Source organism: Carya illinoinensis, chromosome 3, assembly GCF_018687715.1.
Source record: "Carya illinoinensis cultivar Pawnee chromosome 3, C.illinoinensisPawnee_v1, whole genome shotgun sequence".
NCBI classification, from domain to species: Eukaryota; Viridiplantae; Streptophyta; class Magnoliopsida; order Fagales; family Juglandaceae; genus Carya; species Carya illinoinensis.
The window spans coordinates 11593827-11617429 of NC_056754.1; the positions used below are offsets into that span (position 1 = coordinate 11593827).

A 23603-nucleotide genomic window follows, 5' to 3' on the forward strand; every position below is an offset into this window, starting at 1 on the left:
AGTAAATCAATTTCAACAATATGATAAATATCTGGGCTTGCCACCAATGGTTGGAAGAGGTAAATATCAAGCCTTCTTAGCATTAAAGCATAGAGGTTGGGCTAAAATGTAAGGGTGGAAAGAGAGCTATTATCACAAAAGGGTAAGGAAATCTTATTAAAAGTTGTGGCATTATCAATACCAACATATGTTATGAGTTGTTTTAAGCTACCAAGATCATTATGTTCTGAATTGGAGAGGATGGTGGCAAGGTTTTGGTGGGGACAAAAATCAAATGAAAGAAAAATATGTTGGATAAGCTAGAAGAAAATGTGTGAATCAAAGATCAGTGGTGGAATGGGGTTCAAGAATTTGCAGATGTTTAATATGGCCCTTTCAGCAAAGCAAGGATGGAGGATTATGACAGAGGAATCCTCTCTACTTCATAGAATTTTTAAAGCTAGATATTTCCCTACTTCTAGTTTTAAAGATTCAAAGTTAGGTGATGCCCCTTCTTTTGTTTGGAGAGGAATTTGGGAAGCTAAAACAAATCTACTCAAAGGTTGTAGGTGGCGTGTAGGAAATAGTCTATCTATTAATATCTGGACTGATTATTGGCTTCCAAACCACAAGGTTCCTGTTACTACTACAACTGCAACAAGTTCAGTTTTTGAGATGGACAATTATGTGGCTTTTTTGATGATGCAGAATCCTAGAAGATGGGATATGAAGAAGGTAAGAAGTGATTGAGCTAAAATATTACATATTTTAACTATTTAAAATCAATGTATTTTAAATTCTTCGTGACACTATTATTGGTTTTAGATGGAAAAATGGTTAATAAACATAAATACGAGTTGTGATTTTTAATTGATTGATATCATGTTTATGCTTAATTTTATAACTATGATTTAATTGGATAATATTTCCTCACAAATATAATATATTTTTGATAATCTATTTTTCATTAATTTATTTTTGAGTGCTATTTTTATCTACTTATTTTTAGCTTAAATAAAATTCACATGGGATCTGGTTGGAACTTCTGACCAAAAGTGCATACTAATTTAGAGGAATGAAAAGAAAGAAGGAAGCGATGTACTTGGACAGCTGAAAAAAAAAAAAAAAAAAAAAAAAAAAAAAAAAAAAGACGAAGATGACTTTTCGGTGGTGACTTTCTTATCTTGGTTGTTCATAGACACAGATGAGGAAAATGGTTTGCAGTGGACAAACACATGCAACGTAAAAGCCATGGAAAGGGGCTTTTAAAAGTCAAGAACAGGTTTGGCAAAAGAAGAAAATCGGTTGGAATGAAAATCTGAAAAGAGAATAAAAATAAAAATAAAAAGAGGAGTGGGATTGACGGAAGTTGAAGAAAGAGTATGTAAGACAAAAAAGGTGAAGGACATGGAGGAAAAGGTCTGGACGTATACGGAAAGGAAAAAGAGACTGGCTAGTGGTGAATTTTGGACATTTATGAGAAGAAGGCAAGAGATATTTATTGGAGAAAAAGGAATTCAGCAGCACGATTTTGATTGGATGATATTTTGGGAGTCTGAACGTAAGGTCTGTTGGGCGGCAGCTTGTTGAGTTTGTTTGGCTTGACTTTACGTTGATAGAGGGAAAGATTGGATTATATACGGAAAGAAAAATTCACATCTGTGGGACTTGAGGTGGCTATAAATTTATATTCCTTGAATCCTTGCTCTATTTTGTTGGGCAGGGGATTGGTTAATTTTCTTAGAGGAGGTTGGAGTGGAGAAGTGTCAGTGGGTGCTTGAGTTTTCATTGAAGGGAGAGTCGGTCAGTTGGGATTTATTTTTCTTGGAGGAAGAGTGACATTTGAGTGGAGGGGTGTCGGTTGCGAATTGAAGATCTTTTTCAGTGTGGGAGTGGAGAGATGTCGGGCGTTCTTCATCCAGATTTTTTGGAGTCAGTGTGAAGCAGTTTTCTTCTCTCTTGGTTTTAGATTTCTCTCTTTTAGTTTCCAATTTTATGGTTTTAACAATTGACAGACTATTGCTTTTCAGATTTGATTTTTATTTTGCAATTTTCACTTTCGTTTTAGATCTTGTGATTCATTCATTCAGCAGATTTTATTTTCTCGGCATTTTCCTAGTTGTTTCCAGATTAGTTGTTTCCATGGCTCATTTCATGAATATGGTTGGCTAAATTTTCATAATAAGGTTACAAATGAAGTCTAATAATTTAAACATTATTTTCGGATCAACATAAAATTTATTATGTGAGCTTGATCGATTGAATGATTTTATTATTAGATATTTTGATTATCTATATATTTATCTTGATTCATTGTGATTTCCAAATACAGTGAATGTTTGAGGAATCCCTATGATATTCAAATAGATTGTGAATATTTTAATCATCAATCGTTCATGCTCAATCATTAGCGACTATTTTTCTTGATTTTAAATGTTAAATCTTCCAATTAAACGGAATCATTATTCTAATTTAATTGAAGTATATCAATCTGAAACAATATTATAAATTATTAGACGGATCATCAAAACCTTAGTCTTTCTCCATATCAATTCATTTTATCATTTTAGTTTGATTTAGCTATTTTACAAATTTTCATCTCAATAATTTTATTTTATATTCGATTGCACGTTTCTTTCAGTAATTTCTTTTCATCTTTTGAATTTATTTTCTTTATCACAAAAGTCAATCCCTGTGGATTCGACCATGTGAAGTACTACAACACCTATATACTTGCAGGTAAAACTGCACTAAATATTTGGTTTATTAGTTTAAGTCAAAGTTTAGGCGTAACAAGTTTTTGGCACCGTTGCCAGGGATTGCAACGTGTGATAATATTTTTTTTAGAAAAGAAAAAAAATATTTTAGTAATTTTTTGCTAATTTTCTCATATTCTTTTTTGCAGGTACGATTTTTGTTATTTTGAAGGGAAATGGATCAAGTAACATTGCTTCCATATTTATATCATTTGGTAATCTCGTTCCAAAAATTTTTTATTTTACTTTCTTGCTTGTTTTGTATTTTGTTTTTTTAAGTCTTTGAATATACTTGATCCTCTATGATGAATAATCTCGTAACAACATGATCAAACTGGTAGATTGAAGAGAAAGGAAATTGTTTTAAAAGAATTAGTTGATAAGTTGTCTGGTGATTTTAAAAATTCTCATTCTAATACCATAGCTAATAATCATAGTGTTCATGATGAACTCGAAAATGAGGAGGCACAAAATAATCCACCAATGAGAACTTTGCGCGAGTATTTGTAGCTAACAAGGACAAGTACTCCATCTTGCATTATTTTTCCTACGAATATGGGAAATTTTGATTTAAAACCGGGAGTAATTCAATTACTCCCCAAGTTTCATGGCTTAGACTCAAAAAGTCCTTCTTTGCATCTAAAAGAATTTGAAGAAGTTTGTGAAACTTTACAAACCCAAACTGTCAATGATGATGTTGTTAGATTAAAGTTGTTTCCATTCTCTTTGAAAGAAAAAGCTAAAAATTGACTTAATTCCTTGAGACCAAAATCTATTGGCACATGGCAAGAAATGCAAAGAGAATTTCTGAAAAAGTTTTTTCCTACTCATAGGACAAACACTCTTCGCAGAAACATTATGAATTTTTCTCAAAAAGAAAATGAAACATTTTTTTAGTGTTGGGAGCATTTTAAAGAATTATTATTAACTTGTCCACATCATGGCTATGAGACTTAGCGCACCATTAGTTTTTTCTATGAAGGTTTAACATTTCAAATGCATCAGTTTGTAGAAATGATGTGTAACGGTGAATTTTTAAATAAAAATCCTGATGATGCTTGGAATTATTTTGACCAATTGGCTGAAAATGCCCAATCTTGGGATAACAAAGATCATTCTAATCGGTCAAATAAGCTCAAACTCAATGCCATGTCTCAAGATGATATGTATGTCTTTAAAGGAAATGATGATGTGAATGCTAGGATAACAAGTTTAACAAGAAAAGTTGAGGCCATGGAATTTAGGAAGGTAAATTCAGCTAAAGCCATTGAAAAAGAAGAAGAGAATTGTGGCATATGTGAGATTAGTAGACACCTAACTCAGGATTGTCCAACAATCCCCGCTTTTAAAGAGGTGTTGCACGAACAAGCAAATGTCATGAATTCTTATGGGAGACCATTTTCTTCTCTTATTCGGAAACATATAATCCTAGATAGAGAAATCACCTCAACTTTAGTTGGAGGAATGAGTCCAATTCAAATCAAAATCCTCAAGGGCCGTCTTCTTCTACTTCTTATGTGCCTCCACATAAGAAAACCCTTGAGGAGACATTACAAACTTTTATGCAGGGCAAGCCAATATTAACACTCAGACAATGCAAAGCATTACTAAGATGAGAAGTTCCATTAGCGACTTGACCTCTGTATTGCACGCTTAAGAAAAGGGTAAGTTTCCTACTCAACCTCAGCCGAATCCCAAAGGTAAATTTGAGGTAAGAAATTAAAATCCTTCTAATTCAAATTTGAACATGCCAAGTCCATTACCACTCTACGCAATGGAAAAACAATTGATAAGAGTATTTCAACAAAAGTTGATGAGACTAACAATTCTTCGAATTCCAAGAGTGATGGTGAGCTTGACAAGGTCGAGCTAGATATGCCTGTGAAAGCCCCAATACCTGCCCCATTTCCCCAAAGGTTGCAACATTCTCACAAGTTGGCTCAAAATGATGATATTCTTGAAATTTTCAAATAAGTAAAAATCAACATTCCTCTGTTGGATGCAATTAAACAAATTCTATCGTATACTAAATTTTTGAAAGATCTATGCACAGTGCAGCGTACGATGAAAGTGCAAAAGAAAGCTTTCCTCACTGAGCAGGTAAGCGCCATCCTCCAGAACAATTCTCCTCCAAAGCACAAAGACCCGGGTTGTCCAACAATTTCCTGCGTGATTGGAAATTTTAAAATTGAAAAAGTTTTACTTGACCGTGGAGCTAGTGTTAACCTCCTACCCTACTCGGTATATGAGCAGTTAGGTCTTGGTGAACTTAAACCCACCAAGGTAATACTCCAACTTGCTAACCGTTCAATTAAAATACCGAGAGGGATAGTTGAGGATGTATTAGTTCAAGTAAGCAAATTTTATTTCCCAATAGATTTTATTGTTTTGGACACAGAACCTGTCTTTGATGTTTGTACTCAAATTCCTATAATTTTGGATAGGTCATTCCTTGCGACCTCGAATGCTTCAATAAATTATAAGAGTGGTGTGATGATAATTTCTTTTGGCAATATGATCTTGGAGTTGAATATTTTCAATATTTGTAAACAACCTGGCAATGATGATGATGTGCATGAATTAAATCTGATCGAAACTCTTGTTCAAAATAAATTTGATTTAATTCTTTCTGATCCTCTTGAGACTTGTTTGGTTCATGGTAAAAATTTTGATGATGATTCTGTGCTTGCATCTATGAATTTTTTGCTAGAATCTACTCTTATAATGGACACTGATAAATGGAGAACACGTTTTGAGGAATTGTCACCTTATGATGTCGTGTCTCTCCCCTCAAGTGTGCAAACACCAAAACTCGACTTGAAACATTTACCTGCCGATCTCAAATATGCATATTTAGGCCAAGCAGAGACATTACTAGTGGTCATTTCATCAAAATTGGATGACATTCAGGAGAGAAAATTAATTGGTGTTCTTATTGAACACAAAGAGGCAATAGGATGGACCATAGCTGATATCAAAGGTATCAGTCCTTTGATTTGTACCCACATGATATATCTAAAGGACAATTCTAAACTCTCTAGAGAGATGCAGCATAGACTGAACTCCAACATGAAAGAGGTTGTCAGAGCAAAGGTGTTAAAACTTATGGATGTAGGGATCATTTATCCTATTTCTAAAAGCAAATGGGTAAGTCCCATGTAAGTGGTACCCAAGAAATTCGGTGTGACTGTAGTTAAGAATGCTGATAATGAATTGATCCTAACTAGAGTTATTATTGGTTGGTGTATGTGCATTGACTACAGAAAACTAAATTCTGTCACCAGAAATGATCATTTTTCCCTACCATTCATGGATCAAATCATTAAGCGTGTAGCTGACCATAAATTCTATTGTTTCCTAGATAGTTATTCTGGATATAACCAAATTGAGATTGCTCTTAAAGGTCAAGAAAAGACCACTTTTACATGTCCATTTGGTACCTTTGCATATTGAAGGATGTCATTCGGACTTTATAATGCTCCTGCTACATTTCAATGATGCATGATGAATATATTCAGTGACATGGTAGAGCGTTTCGTTGAAATATTCATGGATGATTTTTCTATTTTTGGTGATTCATTTGATGAATGTTTGACTCATTTGGAAAGAGTTTTGATTAGATGCAAAGAAAAAAATTTGATTTTAAACTGGGTGAAGTGTCATTTTATGATCACTCAAAGGATTGTCCTTGGTCACATTGTTTCTTCTCAAGGTTTTGAAGTAGACAAGGCCAAAATTGAATTAATTTTTAAATTGCCCATCCCAAAGAACATCAGGAATATCAGATCTTTTCTAAGTCATGTAGGTTTTTACAGGAGGTTCATTAAAGACTTCAGCACAATTTCTAGACCTTTGTGCAATTTATTGTCAAAAGAAAATTCTTTTGTGTGGACTAATGGTTGTGAGTTAGCTATTACAAACCTAAAAGGTCTGTTGATTTCAGCCCCAATTATGCTATCACCTTATTGAAATTTACCATTTCAGATTATGTGTGACGTTAGTGATTATGCTGTTGGAGTTGTGTTGGGCTAATGTAAGGATAAAAAGTCTTGTGTTATTTATTATGCAAGTAGAACTTTAAATAGTGCGCAAATGAATTATGAAACAACTGAAAAAGAGCTACTTGCAGTAATTTTTACACTTAACAAATTTCACTCTTATTTGATTCGATCTCAAATTATCATTTTTACTGATCATGCTGCGTTGAAGTACCTTTTAGCAAAAAACGATGCAAAGCCCGGGTTGCTTAGATGGATCTTTTTGCTGCAAGAATTTGATTTGATAATTAAAGATAGAAAAGGAGTTGAGAATGTTGTTGCTGATCATCTGTCTAGACTTGTTCTTTCAAATTTCATAGAGACAGTTCCTATTAGAAACACATTTCCAGACGAGTACCTTTTTGGTATATCTCAATTGCCTTAGTACGCTGACATTGCTAATTTTCTTACTACAGGTGAAATTCCTCACATTTGGACTCAACAAGATAAGAGGAAATTTTTTGTAGAGGTAAGAAAATTCTTTTGAGATGATCTATATTTGTTTAAATATTGCCCAGATCAGATAATTAGATGATGTGTTCCTAATAACGAATTTCAAAGTGTGATGTCTTTTTGTCATTCTGGGGCATGTGGTGGCCATTTTTCTGGAAAGAAAACTGCTTTTAAAATTTTGCAATGTAGTTTCTATTGGCCTACCATTTTCAAGGGCACCTATGAATTTTGTAAAACTTGTGAGCGTTGTCAAAAATTGGAGGGATTACCTGCCGGAATATGATGCTATTAAATCCAATCTTGGTTGTTGAAATATTTGATTGTTGGGGCATCGATTTCATGGGACCCTTCCCAGTTTTTTTTGGCAATCTCTACATTTTGATAGATGTGGATTATGTATTCAAATGGATTGAGGTTGTTCCATACAAGAACAATGATCACAAAGTTGTACTGAAATTTCTGAAAGAAAATATTTTATCAAGGTCTGGAACACCTCAAGCCATTATCAGTGATGGGGGTAAACATTTCTGTAATAAGCCTTTCGAGACCTTAATGCGAAAATAGAGTATTACTCATATGGTTGCTACCCCTTATCATCCACAAACAAGTGGCCAAGTTGGGGTATCTCATCGGGAGATCAAAAATCTTTTAGAAAAGACGGTTAACCCAAGTCGCAAAGATTGGTCTTTACGACTAACCGACGCACTTTGGGTATACTGTACTGCTTTTAAAATCCCGATTGGTATGTCCCTATATCGACTCATTTTTAGAAATGCGTGTCAATTGCATGTGGAATTGGAACACAAAAAGCTTATTGGGTGATTAAACAATTTAATTTTGATGCGGATAATGCTAGCTCTCTTCGTAAGTTTCAACTTAATGAGTTAGAGGAAATTAGGAACGAAGCTTACGAAAACTCTCGTATTTCTAAAGAGAGAATGAAAATTTTTCATGATAAAAATATTTTTCAAAAATCTTTTGAGCCTTCCTAAAAAGTTTTGATGTATAATTTATTGAAAGATTTAGCATTTAAGATTAAGAAAAATAGTCGCTAATGATTGAGCATGAACGATTGATGATTAAAACATTCACAAATCTATTTGAATATCACAGGGATTCCTCAAGCATTCACTGTATTCGAAAATCACAATGAATCAAGATAGATATATAGATAATCAAAATATCCAATAATAAAATCCTTTAATCGATCAAGCTCAATCATTAGCGACTATTTTTCTTGATCTTAAATGCTAAATCTTCCAATTAAACAGAATCATTATTCTAATTTAATTGAAGTAAATCGATCGGAAACAATATTATAAATTATTAGACGGATCCTCGAAACCTTAGTCTTTCTCCATATCAATTCATTTTATCATTTTAGTTTGATTCAATTATTTTACAAATCTTCATCTCAGTAATTTTATTTTACAGTCGATTGCTCGTTTTTTTTAGTAATTTCTTTTCATTGTTTGAATTTATTTTCTTTATCACAAAAGTCAATCCTTACGGATTCGACCCTGTGAAGTACTACAACACCTATATACTTGCAGGTAAAAACTGTACTAAATTTTTAGTTCATTAGTTTGAGTCAAAGTTTAGGCACAACAAGAAGCTTGACACCAACAAAGGAGGCTAATGAGGTGCTTTGTATCAGACTGCTATCTGATAGTGAACCTGACACACTTGTATGGGAACATGAGAAAAGTGGAATGTATTTTGTCAAGAGTGCTTATCAGTTTTTCCTCTCTATGGATACAGATAGACAAAGGGCTGAATGTTCAAGTGCTGCAGACCAAAATCTTTTATGGAAGAAGTTATGGAAGCTAAATATACCTCATAAAGTTAGAGTTTTTGCATGGAGAATATGTAAAAATATTCTTCCTACACTGCATAATTTTAAAGCTCAAAAAGTGATTGACAATGCCAATTGCCAATGGTGCCATACAGAAGAGGAGGATTTAAATCATGCATTATTTTATTGTCCTCTTATTAGAGACAATTGGATTCAGTTCCTTCCTTTCATAACTGATTCACCTCCTAGAGTAGACTGCTTACATTTAGCTTATTTAGTTATGAGAAGAAAAAAGGCAGGGGAGTTAGTGAAGGTTTTTTTTTTTTTTTATGGCTTGGGACTTATGGTATAGGCGAAACCAAAAGATGTTTGAGAACAACATTTTGACACCAAACCAAGTCATTCAACATGCTCTGACCTTATATCAAGAGCATAATGCAGCAAATGAAGCATAACAGAAAAAATAGAAATACAGTTGCAGATGCAAGCCACCTCCTGCAGGAATCTTAAAGCTTAATGTGAATAGAGCTACTTTTAGTGATCAATGTCGATCTGGTATTGGTGTGGTATTAAGTGATGACAAGAGACAAGTGAATTTTGCTGCTAGTAAACCAGAAAATGCCCTTGTTGATCAAATGGAAATAGAATTGATTGCTATTTTGAGAGGGATACAGTTGTGTATTCCTCTAGATATTGTTGAACTTCAAATTGAAAGTGATGCACTTCTTGTAATTGAAGAACTCAAAAATGAAGGAAGGTCATCAACCTTGTGGAGTACACTTATTCAAGAAATCAAAGCCCTTCTATCTACACTTCCTAATTGGTCTATTCAGTACAGAGGTTGTGAATCTAATGGTGTAGCACATGCTTTAGCTAGATTTGCATGGCATCTTGATGATATAGCTTTATGGTGGGATTCTATTCTAAAATGTATATCCCAAGCTATTTGGGTTGGGTTGATTCATCATTGTAATGTTGTTTTTATGAATGAAGTTGCTTTTTTCCTATAAAAAAGAACTAATATATTTTAATTATGCCATTACATTATTATTAATTTTAGAAGAAAAAATAGTTAAAAAGCATAAATCTGGGTAATAGTTTAAATTGGTTAATATCATGATTTATGTTTAATTTTATAACTTGTGATTTAATTTGACAATATTTTCTTATATACACAACATATTTTTGATAATATATTTTTTTAATTTTCTTTTAATTTCTAATTTTGTGTTATTTCTTTTCTTGTTTTTAGAATACTTATAAATAAGAGCCGGAGCTCCTCTCGCATTTTCCCCAAAATCCTCGTTTTTCACATAAGCACGCAGCACATGAATGCTTTTCTATGGATATTGCTGTTGGGAGGACGCAGCGTATGGGGCATCTTTTTATTTTGGACGGCTAAATATAACAACAACATTGAGTAAAAAATGAAGCGGAAACATGGGACCACCAAAAGTATTAAAAGTAAATGAAATAGTGGGAAATACATAGACCTATTGATTTATCTCTTTTAGACATTTCAAGGCCTTGGGTTCTTACACGCATGGGTCCAACACGTGTTTCTTTTTTTTTTTTTTTAGTTCTCTTGACGTATGCAAGGGGCCTTTTTGATACACACGAAGCAACAGTTTATTTTTCCCTGGACTTCAAACATACACGGCTCCTTAAGGCCGAAACTGACGCACGCCTTTTTTGGTTTTGGAGGCAAGACGCAAGACAGATTTAATTTTATTCGTGTTGCTCGGGGTTCGACTAAACAGACGAAAAAGGTCAAAAAAAAAAAAAAAGCATACAGGGCAGCGCCTTTTGAATAACTCGTCCGAGTTCCAACTGCCGCTATCCGCTATCCAGTCTCGTCCGTTACTTACCATCTCATTTTTATTCATTTAGCAGGCTCTTTTCAATTTTTATTTTTTATTTAATTTTTATTTAAAATTTATAGTATATTTTTTATATTTTTATTTTAGAATCATTTGGCTTTAGGTATTCTATTTCCTACATATTTAATTTTGATTTAGTTGTTTTTCTTGCTCTTTTAAGCTTCTATTTAACAGTGATTGCAATTGTATTCATTGATTGATTTTAGATATTTTATGATTTGAACACAAGGATGAATCCTAAAATCTTCATTTTGGGACTTTTCAATTCTTATTTTATCAATTATTTTTTAATCTAGTTTAATTCTTGACTTAGTTTTGTTAATCTCTTAGTTCCATTAGATATTAGATTGATTAAGGGTTAATTAGGACTTAAATAATTTCGATATAATTAATTAGTTTTCTGGTTAATTAAGATTGTATATCTTAGTTGGTTCCTTAATTGTTAATTTCAATTTGTTAATCTCTTACATTTCAATTCAACACTCAAAAATCTAAAAATATGAATCTAGTCCACAACAAGTGTCATTTTTATTTCTGTTGCACTCTTCCACTCATTGCACATATCACCACTTTGATTTCCTCTTTGTGAATATTTTTATATTTTACACGAGTTTGATTTTAAACAACTTTATCCTAGAAGATGATCTTGGAATTTTGATTCCTAATTATTACATGGCATCCTCTTGCACTTGAGATAACCTTTGTTCTACTCAGTTTTGAGTGAGTCACTTAGCAACTAATCAATTGAGAAAAACACTCTTATCTTCCTAGCCATCTCCTTGTGCTTGCCCATGAGGCTACGCGGCTCAAGGTTCATCTTTTTATTTTCTCTTCATCAGCGATGGCCCCCCTGCGCTATACAACTCCCTTTCAACTTTGTCATTCTAGCTCATGCAACACCTTCCCTAGATCCGATGTTCCTCTGCATTTGGGTCTCATTCTCTCTTTAGAGGCATTCCATTTCTAATGCAATCTTTTTTATTCGCTCCTCCATCTTGGCAAACCTACCCTCCATGTTGGTTGAAGTCGATTCTTGTTCCCGAGTTGCCTAGGATTGGGTTATAGAAGCCATGCAAAAGGCATGTTAGTTTTTCTTAAGGGAATGTCCCACAAATAGCTCCAACTAGTAAGTACATGTTTCAAAACTCACTGTGCTCCGCCAATCACCGGAGTGCTAGGAAGCACGACTGATGCCTAAGTTAATATATACTTGAGAGTGAGAGAGATAGGAAGTTGGAGAGAGAGTGTCCCCGAATTGTACTAATTGTACCAGAGCTTTTGTACTTCCCTCGTCTGGTGGAGTTCATTTCTTCTGTACTTGGGGTGTCTCCTCTTGTGCTGGAAAGCGTGCCACTGCCTTTAATGCGACAACCCTTATCAGGATATCTCAACTCATGCCGAAGATTTGTGTCTGGGGGTGGAATCCAATCACATTTAATGCATTACTCCCTGTTGAGGGGTCTCTTGACCAATTTGAGCCTTTGTGTCTGGGAGCGACATTGTGTCTCATTTAATGCAGCACTCCCTATCAGAAATGAGATCATGACCCATATTTAATCATTCAATATGATGTGGCTGGGGGCATGCCCTCGACAAGAGTTGTCTCATCCTTTCTCATGTTGGCCTCGGTCCTCTTCTTGCTAAACAAGGACCTCTTGACCCTAGGCCTTTAACTCTCTAGCAATCGGATCGGGCCCAACCCGCTGAGAAAAGGATGTGTCCTTCCTATATAGATTCCCCCAACATTGTTTAAAGTGAGGACCAAAGGAAACTATGTTTGATTCAATCGAAACATGTCGAATCAATTAAGGTTAATTAAGGGTTAACAAAATAACAAGCTTAACTGTGTGTGATAAGTCTTTGACTTGAATTTCAGATCTGGTCTAGCAGTTGCTTGATTATTTTAATGGAAAATGCTTTAGGAATTTAACACCACATGGTCTTGCATGCTTAGGAATTAAAAGTGTCAGATGGTCTTTATCGACTATAATTAGCATGATTTTCTTAGTTTTTATTTGGACTTGATCGGACTTTCTAGATGTGCATTTAGATGCCAAGCGAATGAAGCCATCATACTGATGAAGCCAATATATGTATATGATGAGATCTAAAAGATGTAAAAAGCTTTAAGAATACCCCCCCCAAAAAAAAACATAAATCATCTCAAATTATAGAATAATGTGCAGACGGTAACATTGTACCATTCCAACAAAATCTTTTGCTTTTCGATTTTTTTTTCTTTTCATTTTTGGAAAAGGAAAATAATAAAGACACAAACATGTACATCATACCTGGGTAAGAAATGACAATGATGACCAAATAGTAAGGTTGGTAAGGAGAATTAGTAACACAAGTGGGGTAGATGCAAGTGGGTTTGGTGTTAGTTCCCTTGAATGGAATCGTTGGAGTTGGGACATTCCTTCAATCCACGCATATCAGGGTCAATCCCAATCATGATTAGTTCCGATACTAGCAAACTATGGCTTTATTCATCTAATCAGAGCTGATTTTCTTGAGTTGCATATGGAACTTAACAGGGCAAAACTAGGACTGTTTTTATAGATAAGCTTGGCTACTGAATGGCCTGAGGATGAAACAATAGTAGGCCTTTTTTTTTTTTTTAAACAAGATAAACTTTCATTGATTAAATACATTGTTACAAAGCTCTAGTTGAACAACATGTCTAATACAAATTGATATCTCCTCAAGATCATAGAGATCACACTCGTTCAATAGGGCATTCTTGGCAAGCATGTGTGCTGCCATGTTCGAATCCCTCTTAGTGTGCCTAAAGCTCCAAACGACAAATTCTTGTAAAAGGTGCTTTGTATCCTCAATGATGAGGCCACCTTGGCTCCAGTTAATAACTGAATTCTGCATTCTTTCCACCACTTAGATTGAGTCCCCCTCAAAGATGATGAAATGGAAACCAGCCTCTTTACAAAATAACACTACCATCATCATGGCATAAGCCTTAGCAGTGAAAGGGGACAATTTGTAACTTCTTCTTGCTCAGAGGGTACAAAGGACTTGGCCATTAGAGTCCCTGATAATTGCACCTATACCCGTGAGACCTAGAGATTGGTTTGTTGCAGCATCCCAGTTCAGATTGTATGTCTCATCAAGGGGTGGTTTCCATCGCTAGTTTTCAGAGGAGTCATCAGCTTTTCCATTTGTATTCTTTTGTTTTGTGGTTTTGTAGCAGTTTAAGTCATCCATTGCTTTACGCAGCACCGCATTTGGATGTCTAAATTCCTTCCCATGCACATACTCATTCCTTTTTGCCCATACTAATCTCATAACTGAACCCACTTCCTCCATTAATGGCTTTTGTAGCTTGCCCATCATTTGTTGCCAAAGTTCTTTTAGGGACCTTCCATCAAGGGATAACTTTTGTATAGGTCTGCAGGCTTGACTCCATACATCTCGAGCTGTACTGCAACTCCACAAAGTATGGCCTAAGGTCTCTTCTTCAAGGCCACATATAGGGCATTTACTGTCCTTCCTTGCTTTCCTCTTGGAAAGATTAGAATAAGTTGGCAGAGCTTCATTACAAGCTCTCCAAAGGAACATTTTGACTCCATTTTGTACCTGCATGTTCCATATCCCTTTCCATAGATCCTTCTCAACATTTTTGGTAGAGGGGCCACTTCAAGGTTTGAAGATAGCTCTCTGTGGAGATGATATCCACTTTTCACAGAATAGATGCCATTTTGTGTTCCACCCCAGACCAATCTATCTCTCATACTCCCCAAGCTAATGGGGATGGCCTTGATTAGATCCACCTCCTGTTGTGTGAACATGTCATGTAGGATCCTATCATCCCATTTTCTGAGTAAAGGATCAATCAAATCAGCAACTATCATCCCTTGAGATAGGGTATTGGATCTATGATATGGGGCGAGGAAGGATGGTCTAGGGAGCCATCTATCCTCCCATACCTTCACCTGTGTGCCATCACCAATCCTCTATAGTAATCCTTCTTTAAGTAATTCAAATCCAGCATGCAAGCTCCTCCAAGCCAGTGAAGGTCGTGCCCCTACTTTTGCTTCTAGCATTGAAACAAGTGGGAAGTATTTCTACTTGAGGATAATGTTCGGGAGAGAGGTTGAGCATTGTAGGATTTTCCGCCCATTTTTGGCAACGAGAGCAATGTTAAAGCTATGAAAATTTATGAAGCTCAGTCCTCCTTGATCTTTTGCTTTACTAATTTGGCTCCACTTGACCCAATTTATCTTTGATTGATCATCACTAAAACCCCACTAGAATTTCCTTATAACTTGGTCCAACCTGCTGGTGATAGACTTGGGAAGAAGGAATATTCCCATGATGTATGTGGGGATGGCTTGCAGCATAGACTTTAGAAGCACTTCCTTACCAGCAGCTGACAGTTTGTTTGTTTTCCAGTTGTTGATCTTGGCCCATACCCTATCAATCAGTCCATGGAAGCTTGCTACCTTTGCCCTTCCCACCATGGCAGGTAATCCTAGGTATTTCCCAAAAGATCCAATGAGTGTTACACCTGCAATTCGAATAATGTTTGCTCTGCACTCAATGTTTGTGTTTCTACTAAAATTGATTGCTGACTTCTCTTTGTTCAGTTGCTATCCAAAGGCTTGCTCATATACACTCAGAATGCTGATCATTCTCGTCCATTTGAGTGTGTTGGCTTTACAAAAGAGCATACTGTCATCAGCAAAGAAGAAATGACTAACTTTAATTGGACCTCTCCCAATTGGTACACTTGAGAGCCTACCATTCACCTCTGCCTGGGATAATAAATTTGAGAGAACCTATGCACATATGATAAATAGGTAAAGGGACAAGGGGTCCCCTTGCCTGAGCCCACGAGTTGGCTTGAAAGCTCCTTGAACTTCACCATTAAGCAGGATGGAGTAGGAAACTGAGTTGATGCAGTTCATCACCAAGGTGATCCATTTCCTTTCAAATCCCATCTTGTGCATCACTAAGGCTAGGAAGGCCCATTCTACTCGATCATAGGATTTGCTCATGTCAAGTTTTACTGCTATGTATGCTGACTTGCCTTGCAGTCTTGTGGACATGGAGTGGAGAGTCTCATATGCCACCAAGATGTTGTCTGTTATGGCTCTACCTGTTACAAAAGCACTTTGATTCATTGAAATAATATCAGACAGAATTTGTTTGAGCCTATTTGATAGTACCTTAGCTACAACTTTATAAATTACATTACAGAGGCTAATTGGCCTATAGTCAAAATTTTTTTTTTTTTTTTGGATCTTTTACTTTTGGGATCAAGGCTATGTAAGTGTCATACTCCTGCTACAGAGCCAGCATTATTAAGGACATTAAGCACAAATTTTGTTACTTCCTAGCTTGTGGTATCCCAATTGGATTGGTAGAAGAGGGCTAGGAAGTCATCAGGACCAGGTGATCCCATCCCTTTCATCTGGAAGACAACTCTCTTGACTTCTACCTCTATGAATCTCTAGAGGAGCAGATCGTTCATGCTCTCTGTAACTCTGTGGGGCATATCCCTAATACATTCTTCCATGCCCATTGGAAAAGAAGTTGTGAAGAGTTCTGAAAAATAGCTAGTGAAGATGTCTCCAATATGCTTTTTGTCTTATATCATCGTGTTCCTGTGATCCATTATCTAAGAAATCTTGTTGATTTTCCTCCTAGGAGATGCATGCATGTGGAATAAAGTTGTGTTTCTGTCCCCTTTTTGTAGCTAGTGTTGCTTGGCTCTTTGTTTCCATTTCAATTCTTCCTCATCTAAGGATTGAGCAATCTCACTTTGTAGCTGTTTTGCAGTTTCCACAAGATCCCCACTGCCTTCTGCTTGTAGCTCTCCTAGTCTTTTTAGTTTATGTCTGATTTCTTTTGGTGCTCTCTTGTTTACACTAGCATTCCATTTTCTTAAAACAGTTTCACAGTTCAATAGCCTTCTTCTCATGGTTTCAGTGGCATTTGCCCCATGTGCAGGTTTTCTTAAACCTTCTGTAATAGTTTTGACACACTCTTCTTTTAAAGACCATGCTTCTTCATATCTAAAACACTTTGTTTGAGAGGGACAATTTTCTCGATAAGATCCCATGAAGATAAGTAGAGGAGAGTGGTCTGACATCAGAGCTTGGAGGACATTACAGCAAGAATCTTTAAAGTATTCCATCCATGATGGGCTAGCTAGTGCTCGGTCTAGCCTTTCTTTTGTGAAGAGAGGTGCACTTCTGTTGTTTGCCCAAGTGAACCTGGGCCCTCTTGTTGGGATAGAGTTCAGAGAGCACCATTCTAGAGTATTTCTAAAGGATTCCATCTATTTGTAGGGTCGAGGAGGCCCTCCCATCTTCTCATATTGACAGACTATTTCGTTGAAGTCACCACAATAGAACCAAGGTGTCTAGTCTGTAGGTTTGAGTGCCTTGAGAAACTCCCAGCTTAGATGTCTCTTTGTTGTTTCTGGGTTACCATAAAAGCCTGTAAAGAGCCATGGTTGCTCATTTGCTTTTGTTACATGTGCACTAATATGCCATCTCGAGTAATTATAGATAGTAACATTATCTTTAGTCCTCCAAATTAAAGCTAGTCCCCCACTACTCCCCCTACTGTCTACAGCTAGACAGCCATCAAACCTTAGGTTGTTTCGAACCACTTCAAGTCTTTCCTTAGAACATTTTTTTTCCATGAGAAAAATCATGGTCAGGCCCTTTTCCTTAACTAGAAGGTTAAGGGATCCAATGACCGAAAGTTCCCAAACCCTTTGCAGTTCCATGCTAGGATATTCATTGGGTTTGGCAAGGTTGGGTACCAGCCTCTACCATGGATGTGTTACTTTCATTTTTGTTATCTTGCCTCCTTTTTTTCTTTTGATCATGCTCCTCTCGATTGTTTTTTCTAGTTCCTCCCCTCTTGATACCGGCTCTTAGGAAGTAACTTGAGATGTCAACCAGGGCTCCCTCTCATTTTCTACTTTATTTGAGCTCCTCACACGGGCTAGTCTCTTCCACTTTCTGGTTTTGGGATCAATAGGGATCATGTCAGGTTGCATCCTAGTGTCAGTACTAGATGAGTGGCATGTTGTTTCTATGCTTGTGTCTATCTTAGGAAATGGGTCCATGTGACTATTCAGAAAGCCTCTCTTCCCATTTCCTTTTTCCTCTTAACCCTCTTGAGCCTTACCCCTATCCTTTTGTTTCCCATTAAGAGTCAAAGCCTTTTGATCAGAGTCTAGGTGCATTTTTGTGTAAATACCTGAGAAGCTTTTGGTCCCTAGTCCATCTTCGACAATAAACCACATGCTTTGGGTTGTAGGGGCGTGGGGTCCTGTTGGTTGACTTCCGTGTTGAGTACTGTTGAGGGGCCTAAGACTGAACTTTGTACTTTTACTACCATTTAAGGTTTCCTCTGTTGCCGAGATGACTTTGCAGCCTCAGGTTGATGTGTCGAAGCGTACCTCTGCTACTTTCTTTTGCAGGTCTACTAGAAAGGCCTGCTGGTTCATTCTGTTGCTTATCCTAGACTCTTCCTTGTCACCACCTTCCTTCTCACCATGCTGCCCACGTTGTTAGTGGTTGTTTCCCGGTGTACCACCGTATCTATGCCTGTCAAAGATGTTTGTGTTCATGAGTTGAGCTCGAAGCCATGACCCAAATTGCTGTGGAGGTTGTTCTTCACTCTATTGATCATTTCGTGGTCTCAAACAGGACCTGCCTTTTCTTTGCTAAGATTTTATCCTACTGGGTTTTCCTTTACAAGGTTTTAATGAGATAATCTTAAAGCGTTTGACGATACACATGAATACTGTACTCTTTTTCCTTTGCCATTGATTTTTTCCCACAGGGTATTTACTTGGCAAGGTTTTAATAAGGCATTTCCTTAGCCGTCATAATTGACCACGTCTTAGCCGTTAATTAAGACTTTTGTATCCCTATATATATGGGTATATTTCTAGGTTCATTATATGGAAATACGAATCCTCTCTCTCTTTGTCTTTGATTCTCTCGATTTTTTATTGATTTTACAACAATATATATATATATATATATTTTTTCAAGTTCCAAATTTTGTCTGGCTTTACAAATTACTTCAATCATGAATATGAATGAAGAAACACAGGAGCTGAAGCGGAGACCATTTCGGCCGGTAAAGAAAAAGTGCACCAGAGTAATCTATCCGATTGGAAAAAAAGAAAGTGGAAGGGTTTTTTCTTTTCCTTTTAATATGGAGACGTGTGCACCATGCCAGAATAAGAAATGACGGATGATGACCAGATAGTGAGACTGAGACTGGTAGGCGGGATTAGTGAAGAAAAGTGGGGTAGACAGAGGCGGGTTTGGTGTTGTTTCACTTGAATGCAATCGTTGGAGTTGGGACATTCTTTTTACAACACAACACAATTGACACATATTTCCAAGTCAATCCCAATCACGATCGGTTCCGATACAAGTAAGCTGCGGCTTTACCCATCTAGTCAGGAGTGAATATTTAGAGCTGATTTTCTCGAGTTGCGGCTTTACCCATCTAGTCAGGAGTGAATATTTAGAGCTGATTTTCTCGAGTTGGACACGCTGATGGTACTGATCATGACAGGGCATGTGTAGAATCGTTTGGAGAGAAATAATAGTTGCAGTTACTATAAAATCTATGTTAAAAAAATAGATAAATATAAAATTTACCTAAAAAAAATTTAATAATAAATTTTATTATTTTCATAATGACCATACTGCGTTTAAACATGCCATGACCATATGTGCAATTACTTTCAACTGGCAAAGATACGGCAACTTAAGAAAAGGAGGTTCAAAAGAAGCAATTTAGCGTACAAGCATTACCCAAATTTGGTCAAAACATATTCCACGCTAAAGACTTGAATCCATGGGCAACTTTGATTCTACAAAAGGTTCACTTATCAAGCTTTGAAGTGCCACTATATATATATATACATACTCATTTCTTCGAAAAAAAGGACCTAATTTCAATTTTATTGATTGCGAGCAACACTCTAACTCTCAAACATGGAAACCTCAAAAGATAAAGCAAATCACTACTTCCTCGCAGGTACTGTAACATTTGCCATCATAGCCTCAATCAACCGACCGATTGATGCATATGAAGATCCACCTTCAATCACAGCCTGTCTGCTTTTTTCACTCATCTCTTTGACCCTCTTCCTCACCTTGCTATCACCTTCCATCAAGCATTTCACTGCGTTCTCGATCTCCTCGGCCATGACAAGCACGCCACTACCAAGCCTGTAATTTATTTTCAACTCCACTGCTAACCCCAGATCCCTTACCATCTGGAATGCATTGGTTTGCTGCTCCGCGTAAAGTGGCCAAGTAGCAATAGGAACACCATGCCACAGGCTCTCCAAGATCGAGTTCCACCCGCAATGGGACACAAACCCTCCGATCGCTTTGTGGGCAAGAACCTCCACTTGTGGAGCCCATCCGCATATCATTCCAATGCCTCTGGTTCTTTCAAGGAATCCGGGTGGCAAGGTCTCCTCGAGATTCTCGGCATCAGTTGGTCTGGCTAACCCATCATCTCGAGATGGCAGACGTACTGACCAAAGAAATCGGTGGCCACTCCTCTCGAGCCCAAGCGCAGTCTCTTTCAACTGGGGTTCTCCGAAACTCCCCCTGCTTCCAAAGCATAAGAAAACCACTGATGATGGAGGTTGATCGTCAAGCCACTTCATTATCTCATGCTTAGCCTGATTATTCCCCGAAGGCGTCTTACCATTGAGGTCAATCATCGGTCCCACTGTGTAAACCGGAGGTATTCCATCGTTAAAAAAAGAGCTTACCGCATGAGATTCCAGCTCAGAAAACGTGTTGATAATAATACCATCGGCCTCTTTGTACTTTCTACCATGGTTTACAAAGGAGATGTACCCACCTTCCTTGTTTAGCGCCAATGAAGGCAAAGCACCAGGAGGAAGTGGGTTGACATAACTCGGAATGGCTGACTCGGGATCTGTTTCCCTAAACTCAATGCCGACCTGGTCATGCCGGGTTGGAAGGTAGAGCATGAAGCCAAAAAATGCAGCATTAGCGGTAAAGAAGACATAAGACGGGACACCAAGCTCGTAAGCCACATCAATCATGGAGGAGCAGAACAAATCGACCACCAAACCGGCAAGTGGAAGCGAAGCGGATAACACATGGTTGATGATAGCTTCTTTGACATGACTTCTGTAGCTCTCTACGTACTCGGTGATGAATTTCTCAACAGACTTAAAGAAAAGCTCTTTTGGGGGAGGATCTACTTGAGGAAGATGAATGAATCTCACACGGGTGTCGGAGGCAGCGATCGACTGTACAAGGCTATGGTCGGTGGGTGCAAATGCTGCGTTCATGACGAGAACCGTGATGGAGAAACGGTCATCTCTATCAAGCAAATGCTTTGCAAACGCAAGGGTGGATGCGAGGTGACCCATTCCCGGGGTAGGTATGAACACAAGATCTGCTCTCTTCATCTTGTACTAGAGCTGAAGTGGTTATGAGTCTATGACGAGACGCCGGCTTCTATATATTGTTAAGAAAAATTTAGTTGTAACGATAACTACGCATTAATTCATGTATTAATATAATATAATTGGTCAATAAACAAATTTTATTAAAAGTAATATTAATTTAAATTTAAAATATAAAAAAATTAATATTAATATATAAATTAATACGACTTTATATACAAATAACAAAACACATATTCTTCCCTTACTTTATTCTTCTATAGGTTGCTCCGGTTTTTTTTTCTATTTTTATAAAAATATACTTTATTACATTTATTCAGTAAATGAAATGAAGTTACAAATATGATTTATAAATCAGGAGAATTATACTGTAATATCAACTACGGTAACCGCTCAGGGTTGCTCCCGTTTTTAAGCGTTATTTTGTACGTTTTCTGTGAATCTATTCGCTGTTAATTGTCATCATCTCGTCAAACGAACATGTCAGATTAATTTGATCAGACCTAGATTTCCCCAAAATACAAATATGAGGTAACAAAACTGAACACGTTTTCAATATCTATCGTTTTGAAATCCTTGCCAGCTTGTTCACTTTCTGTGCAATTTGGTTGGACCACAATCGTCGTGCAGGTCAGGACAATTAATAAAAGAAATAATTTTGAGTGTATTGGTTTATTTTTTTATTTTTAAAAATATTTAAATATATAAAAAAATAACTAACGGTCAAATGAAGCAATGCTATTCAGACAGTAGAATAACCCGCTTTTTATAAAATAAAAATAGGGGAAATTAGCATACAACTTTAGTTTCAAGCCGTGCTATGCAATGTTTTAAATTTCGTACCGTATCGGCTGGTACATGTCGTACCACCCACTGGTCCGATACAGAAATTTTATCTATTTCTTGCCGATCTAAATATCGACCAAGACCGGTCATATCGGCATACGTATTTGCCGGTATTTCAGCCTTTACTTTTTTTTTTCAAACTACAAGCTCATTTTTTATCTCCAATTTACACCAGACTATTTATAATTTATATATATATGTATTTATATATAATTTATTCATATATAGACTATTATTTTTTAATATAATTAATATATATTTATATATATAATTTATTCATATATCGACTATCCCGAAATGGTACCAGTATCAAAATATTTCGTTCCAGTGCCTTGACCGATACGATATTTAAAACATTGGTGCTATGTTCCTAGATCTTGTTTTCAACTTTCAGAGCTTCTACTTTTTTACTAAATTTGGTGGGGTATAATCAGTCTGATTCAATCTGATTTTGGACATATTTTAAAATTGAACTGGTATATATCGATTTCTGGATTTGAATAATTGATACCGCACTGATTACACCCTTAAACCAATACTTTCGATTTTAATGGTTCCGGTCCGGTTCGGTCTAATTTTTTCGATATATTATAGTCTATAATGATATAGTGATAATATATTGTAGTATATTATAATATATATTATAATTATATTATAGACTATAGTGATATGTTATAATATATAATATAGTGATATATTATAGTATATTATAATATATAGTGATATAGTATTAATATAACTATTAATACAATAGATTATAGTGATATAGGATTTTAAAATTTAATATTATATTAATTAGTAATTGATCATATAATAATAAAAAATTATTTTATATATAATTATGTATATTACATATATTTTATATAATATAAAAAATTAAAATATATATACATATATATATATATGAACTGGTCTAGTCCATTTTGGTTCGGTGTTAGAAGAAGAAAAATTAAACCTGGATCGATTTTGACTTGTTTTGAGAAAAATGAAACCGGTACCAAACCAATCTAATCCAGTTTACTGGTTCATCGGTTCTTTTTTTCACCCCTAAAATTTGGTGTCATTTGCTTCTTCTCCAGCTTCACCATCTGGACAACAGACGGTCTGATGTTGGAAATTTGTGGCAAATAGAATTTATGATTCTTGCTAAAAAATATTTTTTTAAAGATTTTTAATTACTTGACTTGAACCAACCACAAAATGAATCGGTAACTTTCATTACATCCACCGTTAGTGTGCCTTAACATCACATCCCCTATAAATTTTCTTAAATTTTAGCTAAAACACACCATTTCTAAAATTTTAACTTAAATTTTACTAATCTTTCAAAAATCTCATACATCTTATTTCTTGTTAAAAAAGTTACGAATTAGCCTCATGCCAGAAAATTGATAAGGA

General features: G+C 36.0%; 1 protein-coding gene and 1 non-coding gene across 2 annotated transcripts; both read right to left on the bottom strand.

Moving 5' to 3' along the window:
• Nucleotides 1-3578: 3578 nt before the first annotated feature.
• On the bottom strand, nucleotides 3579-3682 carry LOC122305919. Its single transcript, XR_006241351.1, has one exon. It is a non-coding gene; the product is annotated as a small nucleolar RNA R71 (small nucleolar RNA).
• A 16036-nt stretch (nucleotides 3683-19718) lies between these two features.
• LOC122303276 (anthocyanidin 3-O-glucosyltransferase 2-like) lies at nucleotides 19719-21403 on the bottom strand. Its single transcript, XM_043114975.1, has one exon. The coding sequence runs from the start codon at nucleotides 21360-21362 to the stop codon at nucleotides 19926-19928; it is 1437 nt and encodes a 478-aa protein (XP_042970909.1). The 5' UTR covers nucleotides 21363-21403; the 3' UTR covers nucleotides 19719-19925.
• Nucleotides 21404-23603: the final 2200 nt, after the last annotated feature.